Below are 21,649 nucleotides of genomic sequence, written 5' to 3' on the forward strand. Positions count from 1 at the left end.
CTTTTTCTATTGGCTAGAAACAATGCAATATCAATTATCAGAGAGAATTACTGGGATTATTTCAAAGATGTGATACGAGAGGTGTTGGATATTGATTTGATTTCCTTGTTAATATTTTATTGAAGGAAGGAATTGGCTTAAAATTATGGTTCAGCAATATTTGTAATATAAGTGTGTACTTTATGCCAAAGTCAGAAAATAATAAGAAAATTTAAAATGGTCAATATGCAACAAAGAAATGCCCTATGATATAAATAAGTGAGGATTTTGTGGCTTAGTTAAGATACATCCAAATAAACAGTTATATCCACTGACTGTGAAATAATAAATTACACCACAGCTACTAAAAAAAAAAAAAAAATTTTCTTTCACTGCAACGTGGGAACATTTTCCTATAACACGTATGTGCTGCCATCTGTGTTTTACACCATGAAATCTGGATGTTTATTGATTTATATTTGAGTAATTTATTGGAGAACACCTTTTGTCTAATTATCCACAACTGTTTAACTCGTTATTTCTCACTATCAAGTATAGTTTTCAAGGAATATTACTGTCAGATATAGAAAATATATCTTCTTTCAATACTGAAAAACTATTACAAAGGGTCATATTAATAATTTTATTTTTTGACAAATAATTGACACATTTTTGGGGAATCACCCTGAAAATTAATTGCACAGTGAAAATGTTAAATATTTTGTTTTGAAATTAACACTTCTATGATACTAAAATATAATTTTATAAACTACATTTTCATGCAAACTTTGCTAACATACATTGATAATAAAATTACATAACTAAATTCTAAACACAACTCTGTGAAAAGATTGGTTAAATGCACACTTTGACTCACCCAGGTCTTGTTAGGATAATTAATTTAAATACTTTGACTCACCCAGGTCTTGTCAGGATAATTAATTTAAATACTTTGACTCACCCAGGTCTTGTCAGGATACTTAATTTAAAACTTTGACTCACCCAGGTCTTGTTAGGATAATTAATTTAAATACTTTGACTCACCCAGGTCTTGTTAGGATAATTAATTTAAATACTTTGATTCACCCAGGTCTTGTGAGGATAATAAATTTAAATACTTTGACTCACCCAGGTCTTGTTAGGATAATTAATTTAAATACTTTGACTCACCCAGGTCTTGTCAGGATAATTAATTTAAATACTTTGACTCACCCAGGTCTTGTCAGGATACTTAATTTAAAAACTTTGACTCACCCAGGTCTTGTTAGGATAATTAATTTAAATACTTTGACTCACCCAGGTCTTGTTAGGATAATTAATTTAAATACTTTGATTCACCCAGGTCTTGTGAGGATAATAAATTTAAATACTTTGACTCACCCAGGTCTTGTCAGGATACTTAATTTAAAAACTTTGACTCACCCAGGTCTTGTTAGGATAATTAATTTAAATACTTTGACTCACCCAGGTCTTGTTAGGATAATTAATTTAAATACTTTGATTCACCCAGGTCTTGTGAGGATAATAAATTTAAATACTTTGATTCACCCAGGTCTTGTGAGGATAATAAATTTAAATACTTTGACTCACCCAGGTCTTATTAGGATAATTAATTTAAATACTTTGACTGACCCAGGTCTTGTCAGGATAATTAATTTAAATACTTTGACTCACCCAGGTCTTGTCAGGATACTTAATTTAAAAACTTTGACTCACCCAGGTCTTGTTAGGATAATTAATTTAAATACTTTGACTCACCCAGGTCTTGTTAGGATAATTAATTTAAATACTTTGATTCACCCACGTCTTGTGAGGATAATAAATTTAAATACTTTGACTCACCCAGGTCTTATTAGGATAATTAATTTAAATACTTTGACTCACCCAGGTCTTGTCAGGATAATTAATTTAAATACTTTGACTCACCCAGGTCTTATGAAGTTAATGCATGTCTAAGTTAACAACATAGTTGTTGCATGCTACACTAGACTGTATTATTGAACTTCCAGAACACAGTGAGGGGTAAATAAATACAAAACTATAAATATTAAAAAAACAATAATTATAGATAATTTGTATAAACATTGTACATAAAGGTCTATGTAACTCTTGTAGAAATGCCTTTCATAAAGATACTGTTACCTAATACAGCACAAAACAAGCTTTTATAGGGTGGAAAACGAAAGACATCTGTATAAATAATCTTCCATCCGTACTCATCAGCATCCATTTCTTTGTCTTCGGTGTTGTAACGAGCAAAGTCGTTCTTCAATATTCGAGTCTGGAATAATCAATACCAAAAACCATCTAATTAACACTTGTAATGTTACATGACAGAGATCCAAATATGGAACAATCACTACCAACTCATCTCATGTAACACTTGTAATGTTACATGACAGAGATCCAAATATGGAACAATCACTACCAACTCATCTCATTAACACTTGTAATATTACATGACAGAGATCCAAGTATGGTAAAATCACTACCAAATAATCTCATTAACACTTGTAATGTTACATGACAGAGATCCAAATATGGAATAATCAATACCAAAAACCATCTAATTAACACTTGTAATGTTACATGACAGAGATCCAAATATGGAACAATCACTACCAAATCATCTCATTAACTCTTGTAATGTTACATGACAGAGATCCAAATATGGAACAATCACTACCAAATAATATCATTAACACTTGTAATGTTACATGACAGAGATCCAAATATGGAACAATCACTACCAACTCATCTCATTAACACTTGTAATGTTACATGACAGAGATCCAAGTATGGAACAATCACTAACAAATAATCTCATTAACACTTGTAATGTTACATGACAGAGATCCAAGTATGGAACAATCACTACCAAATAATCTCATTAACTCTTGTAATGTTACATGACAGAGATCCAAGTATGGAACAATCACTAACAAATAATCTCATTAACACTTGTAATGTTACATGACAGAGATCCAAGTATGGAACAATCACTACCAAATAATCTCATTAACTCTTGTAATGTTACATGACAGAGATCCAAATATGGAACAATCACTACCAACTCATCTCATTAACACTTGTAATGTTACATGACAGAGATTCAAATATGGAACAATCACTAACAAATAATCTCATTAACACTTGTAATGTTACATGACAGAGATCCAAATATGGAACAATCACTAACAAATAATCTCATTAACTCTTGTAATGTTACATGACAGAGATCCAAATATGGAACAATCACTACCAAATCATCTCATTAACTCTTGTAATGTTACATGAAAGAGATCCAAATATGGAACAATCACTACCAACTCATCTCATTAACACTTGTAATGTTACATGACAGAGATCCAAATATGGAACAATCACTAACAAATAATCTCATTAACTCTTGTAATGTTACATGAAAGAGATCCAAATGTGGAATAATCAATACCAAAAACCATCTAATTAACACTTCTAATGTTACATGACAGAGATCCAAATATGGAACAATCACTACCAAATCATCTCATTAACTCTTGTAATGTTACATGACAGAGATCCAAATATGGAACAATCACTACCAAATCATCTCATTAACACTTGTAATGTTACATGACAGAGATCCAAATATGGAACAATCACAAACAAATAATCTCATTAACTCTTGTAATGTTACATGACAGAGATCCAAATATGGAACAATCACTACCAAATCATCTCATTAACTCTTGTAATGTTACATGAAAGAGATCCAAATATGGAACAATCACTACCAACTCATCTCATTAACACTTGTAATGTTACATGACAGAGATCCAAATATGGAACAATCACTACCAAATTATCTCATTAACACTTGTAATGTTACATGACAGAGATCCAAATATGGAATAATCAATACCAAAAACCATCTAATTAACACTTGTAATGTTACATGACAAGAGATCCAAATATGGAACAATCACTACCAAATCATCTCATTAACACTTGTAATGTTACATGACAGAGATCCAAATATGGAACAATCACTACCAAATCATCTCATTAACACTTGTAATGTTACATGACAGAGATCCAAGTATGGAACAATCACTACCAAATCATCTCATTAACACTTGTAATGTTACATGACAGAGATCCAAGTATGGAACAATCACTACCAAATAATCTCATTAACTCTTGTAATGTTACATGACAGAGATCCAAATATGGAACAATCACTACCAACTCATCTCATTAACACTTGTAATGTTACATGACAGAGATCCAAATATGGAACAATCACTAACAAATAATCTCATTAACTCTTGTAATGTTACATGACAGAGATCCAAATATGGAACAATCACTACCAAATAATCTCATTAACACTTGTAATGTTACATGACAGAGATCCAAATATGGAACAATCACTACCAAATCATCTCATTAACACTTGTAATGTTACATGACAGAGATCCAAGTATGGAACAATCACTACCAAATCATCTCATTAACACTTGTAATGTTACATGACAGAGATCCAAGTATGGAACAATCACTACCAAATCATCTCATTAACACTTGTAATGTTACATGACACAGATCCAAATATGGAACAATCACTACCAACTCATCTCATTAACACTTGTAATGTTACATGACGGAGATCCAAATATGGAACAATCACTAACAAATCATCTCATTAACACTTGTAATGTTACATGACAGAGATCCAAGTATGGAACAATCACTACCAAATTATCTCATTAACACTTGTAATGTTACATGACAGAGATCCAAATATGGAACAATCACTAACAAATAATCTCATTAACTCTTGTAATGTTACATGACAGAGATCCAAATATGGAACAATCACTACCAAATCATCTCATTAACACTTGTAATGTTACATGACAGAGATCCAAATATGGAACAATCACTACCAAATAATCTCATTAACACTTGTAATGTTACATGACAGAGATCCAAATATGGAACAATCACTACCAAATAATCTCATTAGCACTTGTAATGTTACATGACAGAGATCCAAGTATGGAACAATCACTACCAAATCATCTCATTAACACTTGTAATGTTACATGACAGAGATCCAAATATGGAACAATCACTACCAAATTATCTCATTAACACTTGTAATGTTACATGACAGAGATCCAAATATGGAATAATCAATACCAAAAACCATCTAATTAACACTTGTAATGTTACATGACAAGAGATCCAAATATGGAACAATCACTACCAAATCATCTCATTAACACTTGTAACGTTACATGACAGAGATCCAAATATGGAACAATCACTACCAAATAATCTCATTAACACTTGTAATGTTACATGACAGAGATCCAAGTATGGAACAATCACTACCAAATCATCTCATTAACACTTGTAATGTTACATGACAGAGATCCAAGTATGGAACAATCACTACCAAATAATCTCATTAACTCTTGTAATGTTACATGACAGAGATCCAAATATGGAACAATCACTACCAACTCATCTCATTAACACTTGTAATGTTACATGACAGAGATCCAAATATGGAACAATCACTAACAAATAATCTCATTAACTCTTGTAATGTTACATGACAGAGATCCAAATATGGAACAATCACTACCAAATAATCTCATTAACACTTGTAATGTTACATGACAGAGATCCAAATATGGAACAATCACTACCAAATCATCTCATTAACACTTGTAATGTTACATGACAGAGATCCAAGTATGGAACAATCACTACCAAATCATCTCATTAACACTTGTAATGTTACATGACAGAGATCCAAGTATGGAACAATCACTACCAAATCATCTCATTAACACTTGTAATGTTACATGACAGAGATCCAAATATGGAACAATCACTACCAACTCATCTCATTAACACTTGTAATGTTACATGACAGAGATCCAAATATGGAACAATCACTAACAAATAACCTCATTAACTCTTGTAATGTTACATGACAGAGATCCAAATATGGAACAATCACTACCAAATCATCTCATTAACACTTGTAATGTTACATGACAGAGATCCAAGTATGGAACAATCACTACCAAATCATCTCATTAACACTTGTAATGTTACATGACTGAGATCCAAATATGGAACAATCACTACCAACTCATCTCATTAACACTTGTAATGTTACATGACGGAGATCCAAATATGGAACAATCACTAACAAATCATCTCATTAACTCTTGTAATGTTACATGACAGAGATCCAAATATGGAACAATCACTAACAAATAATCTCATTAACTCTTGTAATGTTACATGAAAGAGATCCAAATGTGGAATAATCAATACCAAAAACCATCTAATTAACACTTCTAATGTTACATGACAGAGACCCAAATATGGAACAATCACTACCAAATCATCTCATTAGCTCTTGTAATGTTACATGACAGAGATCCAAATATGGAACAATCACTACCAAATCATCTCATTAACACTTGTAATGTTACATGACAGAGATCCAAATATGGAACAATCACAAACAAATAATCTCATTAACTCTTGTAATGTTACATGACAGAGATCCAAATATGGAACAATCACTACCAAATCATCTCATTAACTCTTGTAATGTTACATGAAAAAGATCCAAATATGGAACAATCACTACCAACTCATCTCATTAACACTTGTAATGTTACATGACAGAGATCCAAATATGGAACAATCACTACCAAATTATCTCATTAACACTTGTAATGTTACATGACAGAGATCCAAATATGGAATAATCAATACCAAAAACCATCTAATTGACACTTGTAATGTTACATGACAAGAGATCCAAATATGGAACAATCACTACCAAATCATCTCATTAACACTTGTAATGTTACATGACAGAGATCCAAATATGGAACAATCACTACCAAATCATCTCATTAACACTTGTAATGTTACATGACAGAGATCCAAGTATGGAACAATCACTACCAAATAATCTCATTAACTCTTGTAATGTTACATGACAGAGATCCAAATATGGAACAATCACTACCAACTCATCTCATTAATACTTGTAATGTTACATGACAGAGATCCAAATATGGAACAATCACTAACAAATAATCTCATTAACTCTTGTAATGTTACATGACAGAGATCCAAATATGGAACAATCACTACCAAATAATCTCATTAACACTTGTAATGTTACATGACAGAGATCCAAATATGGAACAATCACTACCAAATCATCTCATTAACACTTGTAATGTTACATGACAGAGATCCAAGTATGGAACAATCACTACCAAATCATCTCATTAACACTTGTAATGTTACATGACAGAGATCCAAGTATGGAACAATCACTACCAAATCATCTCATTAACACTTGTAATGTTACATGACACAGATCCAAATATGGAACAATCACTACCAACTCATCTCATTAACACTTGTAATGTTACATGACGGAGATCCAAATATGGAACAATCACTAACAAATCATCTCATTAACACTTGTAATGTTACATGACAGAGATCCAAGATTTGGAACAATCACTACCAAATTATCTCATTAACACTTGTAATGTTACATGACAGAGATCCAAATATGGAACAATCACTAACAAATAATCTCATTAACTCTTGTAATGTTACATGACAGAGATCCAAATATGGAACAATCACTACCAAATCATCTCATTAACACTTGTAATGTTACATGACAGAGATCCAAATATGGAACAATCACTACCAAATCATCTCATTAACACTTGTAATGTTACATGACAGAGATCCAAATATGGAACAATCACTACCAAATAATCTCATTAACACTTGTAATGTTACATGACAGAGATCCAAGTATGGAACAATCACTACCAAATCATCTCATTAACACTTGTAATGTTACATGACAGAGATCCAAGTATGGAACAATCACTACCAACTCATCTCATTAACACTTGTAATGTTACATGACAGAGATCCAAGTATGGAACAATCACTACCAAATCATCTCATTAACACTTGTAATGTTACATGACAGAGATCCAAGTATGGAACAATCACTACCAAATAATCTCATTAACACTTGTAATGTTACATGACAGAGATCCAAATATGGAACAATCACTACCAAATTATCTCATTAACACTTGTAATGTTACATGACAGAGATCCAAATATGGAATAATCAATACCAAAAACCATCTAATTAACACTTGTAATGTTACATGACAAGAGATCCAAATATGGAACAATCACTACCAAATCATCTCATTAACACTTGTAATGTTACATGACAGAGATCCAAATATGGAACAATCACTACCAAATCATCTCATTAACACTTGTAATGTTACATGACAGAGATCCAAGTATGGAACAATCACTACCAAATCATCTCATTAACACTTGTAATGTTACATGACAGAGATCCAAGTATGGAACAATCACTACCAAATAATCTCATTAACTCTTGTAATGTTACATGACAGAGATCCAAATATGGAACAATCACTACCAACTCATCTCATTAACACTTGTAATGTTACATGACAGAGATCCAAATATGGAACAATCACTAACAAATAATCTCATTAACTCTTGTAATGTTACATGACAGAGATCCAAATATGGAACAATCACTACCAAATAATCTCATTAACACTTGTAATGTTACATGACAGAGATCCAAATATGGAACAATCACTACCAAATCATCTCATTAACACTTGTAATGTTACATGACAGAGATCCAAGTATGGAACAATCACTACCAAATCATCTCATTAACACTTGTAATGTTACATGACAGAGATCCAAGTATGGAACAATCACTACCAAATCATCTCATTAACACTTGTAATGTTACATGACAGAGATCCAAATATGGAACAATCACTACCAACTCATCTCATTAACACTTGTAATGTTACATGACAGAGATCCAAATATGGAACAATCACTAACAAATAATCTCATTAACTCTTGTAATGTTACATGACAGAGATCCAAATATGGAACAATCACTACCAAATCATCTCATTAACACTTGTAATGTTACATGACAGAGATCCAAGTATGGAACAATCACTACCAAATCATCTCATTAACACTTGTAATGTTACATGACTGAGATCCAAATATGGAACAATCACTACCAACTCATCTCATTAACACTTGTAATGTTACATGACGGAGATCCAAATATGGAACAATCACTAACAAATCATCTCATTAACACTTGTAATGTTACATGACAGAGATCCAAGTATGGAACAATCACTACCAAATTATCTCATTAACACTTGTAATGTTACATGACAGAGATCCAAATATGGAACAATCACTAACAAATAATCTCATTAACTCTTGTAATGTTACATGACAGAGATCCAAATATGGAACAATCACTACCAAATCATCTCATTAACACTTGTAATGTTACATGACAGAGATCCAAATATGGAACAATCACTACCAAATAATATCATTAACACTTGTAATGTTACATGACAGAGATCCAAATATGGAACAATCACTACCAAATCATCTCATTAACACTTGTAATGTTACATGACAGAGATCCAAATATGGAACAATCACTACCAAATAATCTCATTAACACTTGTAATGTTACATGACAGAGATCCAAGTATGGAACAATCACTACCAAATCATCTCATTAACACTTGTAATGTTACATGACAGAGATCCAAGTATGGAACAATCACTACCAACTCATCTCATTAACACTTGTAATGTTACATGACAGAGATCCAAGTATGGAACAATCACTACCAAATCATCTCATTAACACTTGTAATGTTACATGACAGAGATCCAAGTATGGAACAATCACTACCAAATCATCTCATTAACACTTGTAATGTTACATGACAGAGATCCAAGTATGGAACAATCACTACCAAATAATCTCATTAACACTTGTAATGTTACATGACAGAGATCCAAATATGGAACAATCACTACCAAATCATCTCATTAACACTTGTAATGTTACATGACAGAGATCCAAGTATGGAACAATCACTACCAAATCATCTCATTAACACTTGTAATGTTACATGACAGAGATCCAAATATGGAACAATCACTACCAAATCATCTCATTAACACTTGTAATGTTACATGACAGAGATCCAAGTATGGAACTATCACTACCAAATCATCTCATTAACACTTGTAATGTTACATGACAGAGATCCAAATATGGAACAATCACTAACAAATCATCTCATTAACACTTGTAATGTTACATGACAGAGATCCAAATATGGAACAATCACTACCAAATCATCTCATTAACACTTGTAATGTTACATGACAGAGATCCAAGTATGGAACAATCACTACCAAATAATCTCATTAACACTTGTAATGTTACATGACAGAGATCCAAGTATGGAACAATCACTACCAAATCATCTCATTAACACTTGTAATGTTACATGACAGAGATCCAAATATGGAACAATCACTACCAAATAATCTCATTAACACTTGTAATGTTACATGACAGAGATCCAAATATGGAACAATCACTACCAAATAATCTCATTAACACTTGTAATGTTACATGACAGAGATCCAAATATGGAACAATCACTACCAAATAATCTCATTAACACTTGTAATGTTACATGACAGAGATCCAAGTATGGAACAATCACTACCAAATCATCTCATTAACACTTGTAATGTTACATGACAGAGATCCAAGTATGGAACAATCACTACCAACTCATCTCATTAACACTTGTAATGTTACATGACAGAGATCCAAGTATGGAACAATCACTACCAAATCATCTCATTAACACTTGTTATGTTACATGACAGAGATCCAAGTATGGAACAATCACTACCAACTCATCTCATTAACACTTGTAATGTTACATGACAGAGATCCAAATATGGAACAATCACTACCAAATTATCTCTAACACTTGTAATGTTACATGACAGAGATCCAAATATGGAATAATCAATACCAAAAACCATCTAATTAACACTTGTAATGTTACATGACAAGAGATCCAAATATGGAACAATCACTACCAAATCATCTCATTAACACTTGTAATGTTACATGACAGAGATCCAAATATGGAACAATCACTACCAAATCATCTCATTAACACTTGTAATGTTACATGACAGAGATCCAAGTATGGAACAATCACTACCAAATCATCTCATTAACACTTGTAATGTTACATGACAGAGATCCAAGTATGGAACAATCACTACCAAATAATCTCATTAACTCTTGTAATGTTACATGACAGAGATCCAAATATGGAACAATCACTACCAACTCATCTCATTAACACTTGTAATGTTACATGACAGAGATCCAAATATGGAACAATCACTAACAAATAATCTCATTAACTCTTGTAATGTTACATGACAGAGATCCAAATATGGAACAATCACTACCAAATAATCTCATTAACACTTGTAATGTTACATGACAGAGATCCAAATATGGAACAATCACTACCAAATCATCTCATTAACACTTGTAATGTTACATGACAGAGATCCAAGTATGGAACAATCACTACCAAATCATCTCATTAACACTTGTAATGTTACATGACAGAGATCCAAGTATGGAACAATCACTACCAAATCATCTCATTAACACTTGTAATGTTACATGACAGAGATCCAAATATGGAACAATCACTACCAACTCATCTCATTAACACTTGTAATGTTACATGACAGAGATCCAAATATGGAACAATCACTAACAAATAATCTCATTAACTCTTGTAATGTTACATGACAGAGATCCAAATATGGAACAATCACTACCAAATCATCTCATTAACACTTGTAATGTTACATGACAGAGATCCAAGTATGGAACAATCACTACCAAATCATCTCATTAACACTTGTAATGTTACATGACTGAGATCCAAATATGGAACAATCACTACCAACTCATCTCATTAACACTTGTAATGTTACATGACGGAGATCCAAATATGGAACAATCACTAACAAATCATCTCATTAACACTTGTAATGTTACATGACAGAGATCCAAGTATGGAACAATCACTACCAAATTATCTCATTAACACTTGTAATGTTACATGACAGAGATCCAAATATGGAACAATCACTGACAAATAATCTCATTAACTCTTGTAATGTTACATGACAGAGATCCAAATATGGAACAATCACTACCAAATCATCTCATTAACACTTGTAATGTTACATGACAGAGATCCAAATATGGAACAATCACTACCAAATAATCTCATTAACACTTGTAATGTTACATGACAGAGATCCAAATATGGAACAATCACTACCAAATCATCTCATTAACACTTGTAATGTTACATGACAGAGATCCAAATATGGAACAATCACTACCAAATAATCTCATTAACACTTGTAATGTTACATGACAGAGATCCAAGTATGGAACAATCACTACCAAATCATCTCATTAACACTTGTAATGTTACATGACAGAGATCCAAGTATGGAACAATCACTACCAACTCATCTCATTAACACTTGTAATGTTACATGACAGAGATCCAAGTATGGAACAATCACTACCAAATCATCTCATTAACACTTGTAATGTTACATGACAGAGATCCAAGTATGGAACAATCACTACCAAATAATCTGATTAACACTTGTAATGTTACATGACAGAGATCCAAATATGGAACAATCACTACCAAATCATCTCATTAACACTTGTAATGTTACATGACAGAGATCCAAGTATGGAACAATCACTACCAAATAATCTGATTAACACTTGTAATGTTACATGACAGAGATCCAAATATGGAACAATCACTACCAAATCATCTCATTAACACTTGTAATGTTACATGACAGAGATCCAAATATGGAACAATCACTACCAAATAATCTCATTAACACTTGTAATGTTACATGACAGAGATCCAAGTATGGAACAATCACTACCAAATCATCTCATTAACACTTGTAATGTTACATGACAGAGATCCAAGTATGGAACAATCACTACCAACTCATCTCATTAACACTTGTAATGTTACATGACAGAGATCCAAGTATGGAACAATCACTACCAAATCATCTCATTAACACTTGTAATGTTACATGACAGAGATCCAAGTATGGAACAATCACTACCAAATAATCTCATTAACACTTGTAATGTTACATGACAGAGATCCAAATATGGAACAATCACTACCAAATTATCTCATTAACACTTGTAATGTTACATGACAGAGATCCAAATATGGAATAATCAATACCAAAAACCATCTAATTAACACTTGTAATGTTACATGACAAGAGATCCAAATATGGAACAATCACTACCAAATCATCTCATTAACACTTGTAATGTTACATGACAGAGATCCAAATATGGAACAATCACTACCAAATCATCTCATTAACACTTGTAATGTTACATGACAGAGATCCAAGTATGGAACAATCACTACCAAATCATCTCATTAACACTTGTAATGTTACATGACAGAGATCCAAGTATGGAACAATCACTACCAAATAATCTCATTAACTCTTGTAATGTTACATGACAGAGATCCAAATATGGAACAATCACTACCAACTCATCTCATTAACACTTGTAATGTTACATGACAGAGATCCAAATATGGAACAATCACTAACAAATAATCTCATTAACTCTTGTAATGTTACATGACAGAGATCCAAATATGGAACAATCACTACCAAATAATCTCATTAACACTTGTAATGTTACATGACAGAGATCCAAATATGGAACAATCACTACCAAATCATCTCATTAACACTTGTAATGTTACATGACAGAGATCCAAGTATGGAACAATCACTACCAAATCATCTCATTAACACTTGTAATGTTACATGACAGAGATCCAAGTATGGAACAATCACTACCAAATCATCTCATTAACACTTGTAATGTTACATGACAGAGATCCAAATATGGAACAATCACTACCAACTCATCTCATTAACACTTGTAATGTTACATGACAGAGATCCAAATATGGAACAATCACTAACAAATAATCTCATTAACTCTTGTAATGTTACATGACAGAGATCCAAATATGGAACAATCACTACCAAATCATCTCATTAACACTTGTAATGTTACATGACAGAGATCCAAGTATGGAACAATCACTACCAAATCATCTCATTAACACTTGTAATGTTACATGACTGAGATCCAAATATGGAACAATCACTACCAACTCATCTCATTAACACTTGTAATGTTACATGACGGAGATCCAAATATGGAACAATCACTAACAAATCATCTCATTAACACTTGTAATGTTACATGACAGAGATCCAAGTATGGAACAATCACTACCAAATTATCTCATTAACACTTGTAATGTTACATGACAGAGATCCAAATATGGAACAATCACTAACAAATAATCTCATTAACTCTTGTAATGTTACATGACAGAGATCCAAATATGGAACAATCACTACCAAATCATCTCATTAACACTTGTAATGTTACATGACAGAGATCCAAATATGGAACAATCACTACCAAATAATATCATTAACACTTGTAATGTTACATGACAGAGATCCAAATATGGAACAATCACTACCAAATCATCTCATTAACACTTGTAATGTTACATGACAGAGATCCAAATATGGAACAATCACTACCAAATAATCTCATTAACACTTGTAATGTTACATGACAGAGATCCAAGTATGGAACAATCACTACCAAATCATCTCATTAACACTTGTAATGTTACATGACAGAGATCCAAGTATGGAACAATCACTACCAACTCATCTCATTAACACTTGTAATGTTACATGACAGAGATCCAAGTATGGAACAATCACTACCAAATCATCTCATTAACACTTGTAATGTTACATGACAGAGATCCAAGTATGGAACAATCACTACCAAATCATCTCATTAACACTTGTAATGTTACATGACAGAGATCCAAGTATGGAACAATCACTACCAAATAATCTCATTAACACTTGTAATGTTACATGACAGAGATCCAAATATGGAACAATCACTACCAAATCATCTCATTAACACTTGTAATGTTACATGACAGAGATCCAAGTATGGAACAATCACTACCAAATCATCTCATTAACACTTGTAATGTTACATGACAGAGATCCAAATATGGAACAATCACTACCAAATCATCTCATTAACACTTGTAATGTTACATGACAGAGATCCAAGTATGGAACAATCACTACCAAATCATCTCATTAACACTTGTAATGTTACATGACAGAGATCCAAATATGGAACAATCACTACGAAATCATCTCATTAACACTTGTAATGTTACATGACAGAGATCCAAATATGGAACAATCACTACCAAATCATCTCATTAACACTTGTAATGTTACATGACAGAGATCCAAGTATGGAACAATCACTACCAAATAATCTCATTAACACTTGTAATGTTACATGACAGAGATCCAAGTATGGAACAATCACTACCAAATCATCTCATTAACACTTGTAATGTTACATGACAGAGATCCAAATATGGAACAATCACTACCAAATAATCTCATTAACACTTGTAATGTTACATGACAGAGATCCAAATATGGAACAATCACTACCAAATAATCTCATTAACACTTGTAATGTTACATGACAGAGATCCAAATATGGAACAATCACTACCAAATAATCTCATTAACACTTGTAATGTTACATGACAGAGATCCAAGTATGGAACAATCACTACCAAATCATCTCATTAACACTTGTAATGTTACATGACAGAGATCCAAGTATGGAACAATCACTACCAACTCATCTCATTAACACTTGTAATGTTACATGACAGAGATCCAAGTATGGAACAATCACTACCAAATCATCTCATTAACACTTGTTATGTTACATGACAGAGATCCAAGTATGGAACAATCACTACCAACTCATCTCATTAACACTTGTAATGTTACATGACAGAGATCCAAATATGGAACAATCACTACCAAATTATCTCATTAACACTTGTAATGTTACATGACAGAGATCCAAATATGGAATAATCAATACCAAAAACCATCTAATTAACACTTGTAATGTTACATGACAAGAGATCCAAATATGGAACAATCACTACCAAATCATCTCATTAACACTTGTAATGTTACATGACAGAGATCCAAATATGGAACAATCACTACCAAATCATCTCATTAACACTTGTAATGTTACATGACAGAGATCCAAGTATGGAACAATCACTACCAAATCATCTCATTAACACTTGTAATGTTACATGACAGAGATCCAAGTATGGAACAATCACTACCAAATAATCTCATTAACTCTTGTAATGTTACATGACAGAGATCCAAATATGGAACAATCACTACCAACTCATCTCATTAACACTTGTAATGTTACATGACAGAGATCCAAATATGGAACAATCACTAACAAATAATCTCATTAACTCTTGTAATGTTACATGACAGAGATCCAAATATGGAACAATCACTACCAAATAATCTCATTAACACTTGTAATGTTACATGACAGAGATCCAAATATGGAACAATCACTACCAAATCATCTCATTAACACTTGTAATGTTACATGACAGAGATCCAAGTATGGAACAATCACTACCAAATCATCTCATTAACACTTGTAATGTTACATGACAGAGATCCAAGTATGGAACAATCACTACCAAATCATCTCATTAACACTTGTAATGTTACATGACAGAGATCCAAATATGGAACAATCACTACCAACTCATCTCATTAACACTTGTAATGTTACATGACAGAGATCCAAATATGGAACAATCACTAACAAATAATCTCATTAACACTTGTAATGTTACATGACAGAGATCCAAATATGGAACAATCACTACCAAATCATCTCATTAACACTTGTAATGTTACATGACAGAGATCCAAGTATGGAACAATCACTACCAAATCATCTCATTAACACTTGTAATGTTACATGACTGAGATCCAAATATGGAACAATCACTACCAACTCATCTCATTAACACTTGTAATGTTACATGACGGAGATCCAAATATGGAACAATCACTAACAAATCATCTCATTAACACTTGTAATGTTACATGACAGAGATCCAAGTATGGAACAATCACTACCAAATTATCTCATTAACACTTGTAATGTTACATGACAGAGATCCAAATATGGAACAATCACTGACAAATAATCTCATTAACTCTTGTAATGTTACATGACAGAGATCCAAATATGGAACAATCACTACCAAATCATCTCATTAACACTTGTAATGTTACATGACAGAGATCCAAATATGGAACAATCACTACCAAATAATCTCATTAACACTTGTAATGTTACATGACAGAGATCCAAATATGGAACAATCACTACCAAATCATCTCATTAACACTTGTAATGTTACATGACAGAGATCCAAATATGGAACAATCACTACCAAATAATCTCATTAACACTTGTAATGTTACATGACAGAGATCCAAGTATGGAACAATCACTACCAAATCATCTCATTAACACTTGTAATGTTACATGACAGAGATCCAAGTATGGAACAATCACTACCAACTCATCTCATTAACACTTGTAATGTTACATGACAGAGATCCAAGTATGGAACAATCACTACCAAATCATCTCATTAACACTTGTAATGTTACATGACAGAGATCCAAGTATGGAACAATCACTACCAAATAATCTGATTAACACTTGTAATGTTACATGACAGAGATCCAAATATGGAACAATCACTACCAAATCATCTCATTAACACTTGTAATGTTACATGACAGAGATCCAAGTATGGAACAATCACTACCAAATAATCTGATTAACACTTGTAATGTTACATGACAGAGATCCAAATATGGAACAATCACTACCAAATCATCTCATTAACACTTGTAATGTTACATGACAGAGATCCAAATATGGAACAATCACTACCAAATCATCTCATTAACACTTGTAATGTTACATGACAGAGATCCAAGTATGGAACAATCACTACCAAATAATCTTATTAACACTTGTAATGTTACATGACAGAGATCCAAATATGGAACAATCACTACCAACTCATCTCATTAACACTTGTAATGTTACATAACAGAGATCCAAATATGGAACAATCACTACCAACTCATCTCATTAACACTTGTAATGTTACATGACAGAGATCCAAATATGGAACAATCACTACCAAATAATCTCATTAACACTTGTAATGTTACATAACAGAGATCCAAATATGGAACAATCACTACCAACTCATCTCATTAACACTTGTAATGTTACATGACAGAGATCCAAATATGGAACAATCACTACCAAATCATCTCATTAACTCTTGTAATGTTACATGAAAGAGATCCAAATATGGAACAATCACTACCAAATCATCTCATTAACTCTTGTAATGTTACATGACAGAGATCCAAATATGGAACAATCACTACCAACTCATCTCATTAACTCTTGTAATGTTACATGACAGAGATCCAAATATGGAACAATCAGTACCAAATCATCTAATTAACACTTGTAATGTTACATGACAGAGGTTTGATTTTAATCAAACTGGCATGGTTAGCTACAAGTGAATACAGTTGTAAGTGAATGCATCTGATAGTATATAATACTCTATACATGTATGTAAGTTCATAGATCACAATAAAGAGCAGAGTTTCTTCAAACACAGTTGAAAATGTTCAATCAAGTTGTGTAACATCCGTAACTGTAAACACATCTATATATGAACATTGAAGTAAAACAATAAATCTGGTTTGTTACAGTTATGTTTACAGAATCTTGTAGTCGACATTCACTGCAAGCCAAACTTGAGAAACTAAACAGTTTTTAGTGAAGGTCCTCTTACTTCGCTCCAAAAATACGACAAGCAGTAGCAATGTTCAATAAAACAGAAAGACTTTATCAAGTTAGACCCCATACTTAAATCATGACCAAGATATATCTCTCTGTCTCCACATAACAACCAGAACAGCCTTGAGAAGAGATATTCAGGTTCAAAGAGAAGATTTAATATCTGTGGTTTATCACAGGACCATTAGTTCTAATAACATTAAGTCTCAGAAATTCACTAAATATAGCAACAAGAAATAAACACTCCAAGAAATAACAGATGACTTCAGGTAGCATTAAAATACAGTGACATATGCACATACTTACTAAAATACAGTGACATATGCACATACTTACTAAAATACAGTGACAAGACACACATACTTACTAAAATCACAGTGACAAATCCAATCAACAAAACCACCAGCACTGCTGAATTCATAATAGAAAGCCAATGAATCTGCAAGATAACAAATAAATTAGAAATAAACGTTCATTCATAGTATGCCTTACTAACAGCATAAATAAAACTTTGAATAATACTTCTCAATTTCATTCATAATATTATGTTCTCAAATTTGAAAGTAACTGTATGATTCACTGTTTCCTTAAATATGCACCTCTGAACTCTGCCACAGTGTTTGTTTTTAATTGAATTTCACACAAAGCTATATGAGGGCAATCTGCACTAGCCATCCCTAATTTAGCAGTGTAAGACTAAAGGAAGGAAACTATCCATCACCACTCACTGATAACTCTTGAGCTACACTCTTATCAAGAAATAACGAGATTGACTGTCACATTATAATGCCCACACAACTGAAACGGCGAGCATGCTTGGTGTGTTGGGGATTCGAACCCACAACCCTGAGATTATTAGTTGAGTGCCTTAACCACTTGGCCATGCCAGGTCCTGTCACAGTGACAGAGAAGTGGAAGCTATATTCAGAATTCAGGATAATTTAACTTTATTCTGATATAATTTGTTTGTTTTAGATACTTGTGCAATGTTACTGAATGACTATCTTTATACACCATTACTAATTAGGAACTGATAGACTAGGAAAAGCAGCTTGTCAGCTCTATCTACCACCAACTTTTAGGTTGCTCTAAGTTAATGATATAATTTGACTGCCATTCTTATAATACATGTACAACAGTCTAACACTGTACCCTAGAAATCCTCAGTGACATAAAATGAAATGTATTTCTATGATAAATCCCATGCCTTAGTTAGATGTGAATTGAAATGTGGAATTAATCAGCCTTCACATAAACTTTATCAATATTTACATACCAGAGTTTACAAGGTTGTATTAAACTATGTCTACACTTATAATATTTACATACCAGAGTTTACAAGGTTGTATTAAACTATGTCTACACTTATAATATTTACATACCAGAGTTTACAAGGTTGTATTAAACTATGTCTCCACTTATAATATTTACATACCAGAGTTTACAAGGTTGTATTAAACTATGTCTACACTTATATTTCTTGCACCAAATTCTGTGCACAGTTCCTAACTTCTATAAATAGTTTTCATATCATGAATAATATAGTAATTATTACACTTATATAAATTTAACAAAAATATCCAGTTAGTTGTAGTAGTTGCAAAGGTGTCACAAAATATTATCTAGTTAGTCACTACACTTTTGGGTAATTAGAACACTAAAATAATGAAAGTAAATGAACAACGATCAGTTTTAAATTGCCGGAAAAAGCAGAAATGTACCATCATAATCATAAAAGTTAAATGTCTGTTAGTTAGTCAGGCAGTCACGCTCAATTTCTTGAGTCTAATTCTACTTTTTCTTCTATTGTACTTTATTTTTTCATTGGCCGTTCCAAGTTTAGTTGAATTAAATTGGTACCATAGGAGTGAACAGCAACTAAAGTTTGGCACTTTTCACACCACATAAAAACTAAAGGTTTATTTAGTACCGATTGGTACTTTTCACACTACATAAAAACTAAAGGTTTATTTAGTACCGATTGGCACTTTTCACACTACATAAAAACTAAAGGTTTATTTAGTACCGATTGGTACTTTTCACACCACATAAAAACTAAAGGTTTATTTAGTACCGATTGGTACTTTTCACACCACATAAAAACTAAAGGTTTATTTAATACCGATTGGTACTTTTCACACCACATAAAAACTAAAAGTTTATTTAACACCGAGTGAAATTAATTTGTTAAGTGAAGAAGCTCTCAGTGATGATAAAGTATGTACAGTTAATGTGGTTTTAATAGGACTACTGCAGTTATACAATTGATGTGATAAGATACAAAGTGAACAGTAACTGCTGGGACAGGTATCAGTAATGGAACCAACCACTCTTTAGGTAAAGCAGATACTGTTAACAATAATTTTTGGTATCCCGAGTTTAAAAGGCCTTTATTTTTCTTATATATGTTTAGGGTGGCAAAATTGTAAGTGCACATTAGAGGATTGAAACCTACAAGTTTTGGTTTCCCTCCATTTTTTATATGCTTTTATACCAGTCATATATAAAACTTGTATATTCCTCTACATAACTGATAGAAGCTGTTCTGCATCTGTAATGACGTACCTCTAACGTTTAGGGAAGAAGTCGTTGATAATGAAGCTTCCTTGATTTTTTCTGCATAAGTCAATCTAAAAAATACACACAAACAGTCTTTTAAACAAT

The 21,649-nt window shown here is 32.4% G+C and overlaps 1 protein-coding gene across 1 annotated transcript in view; it reads right to left on the reverse strand.

The window, feature by feature from the left end:
* The window catches only part of LOC143245806 (transmembrane 9 superfamily member 1-like), an 84,123-nt gene that overhangs the window by 32,910 nt on the left and 29,564 nt on the right, over window positions 1-21,649 (reverse strand). The window contains exons 7-9 of the mRNA XM_076492059.1: window positions 21,558-21,615; window positions 19,353-19,424; window positions 2,122-2,260 (exon numbers count right to left, since the gene is read on the reverse strand). Coding sequence (XP_076348174.1) covers window positions 2,122-2,260; window positions 19,353-19,424; window positions 21,558-21,615 — 269 coding nt within the window. The remainder of the gene's footprint in view (window positions 1-2,121; window positions 2,261-19,352; window positions 19,425-21,557; window positions 21,616-21,649) is intronic.

This window comes from Tachypleus tridentatus, chromosome 3, assembly GCF_004210375.1.
Source record: "Tachypleus tridentatus isolate NWPU-2018 chromosome 3, ASM421037v1, whole genome shotgun sequence".
Taxonomy (NCBI): domain Eukaryota; kingdom Metazoa; phylum Arthropoda; class Merostomata; order Xiphosura; family Limulidae; genus Tachypleus; species Tachypleus tridentatus.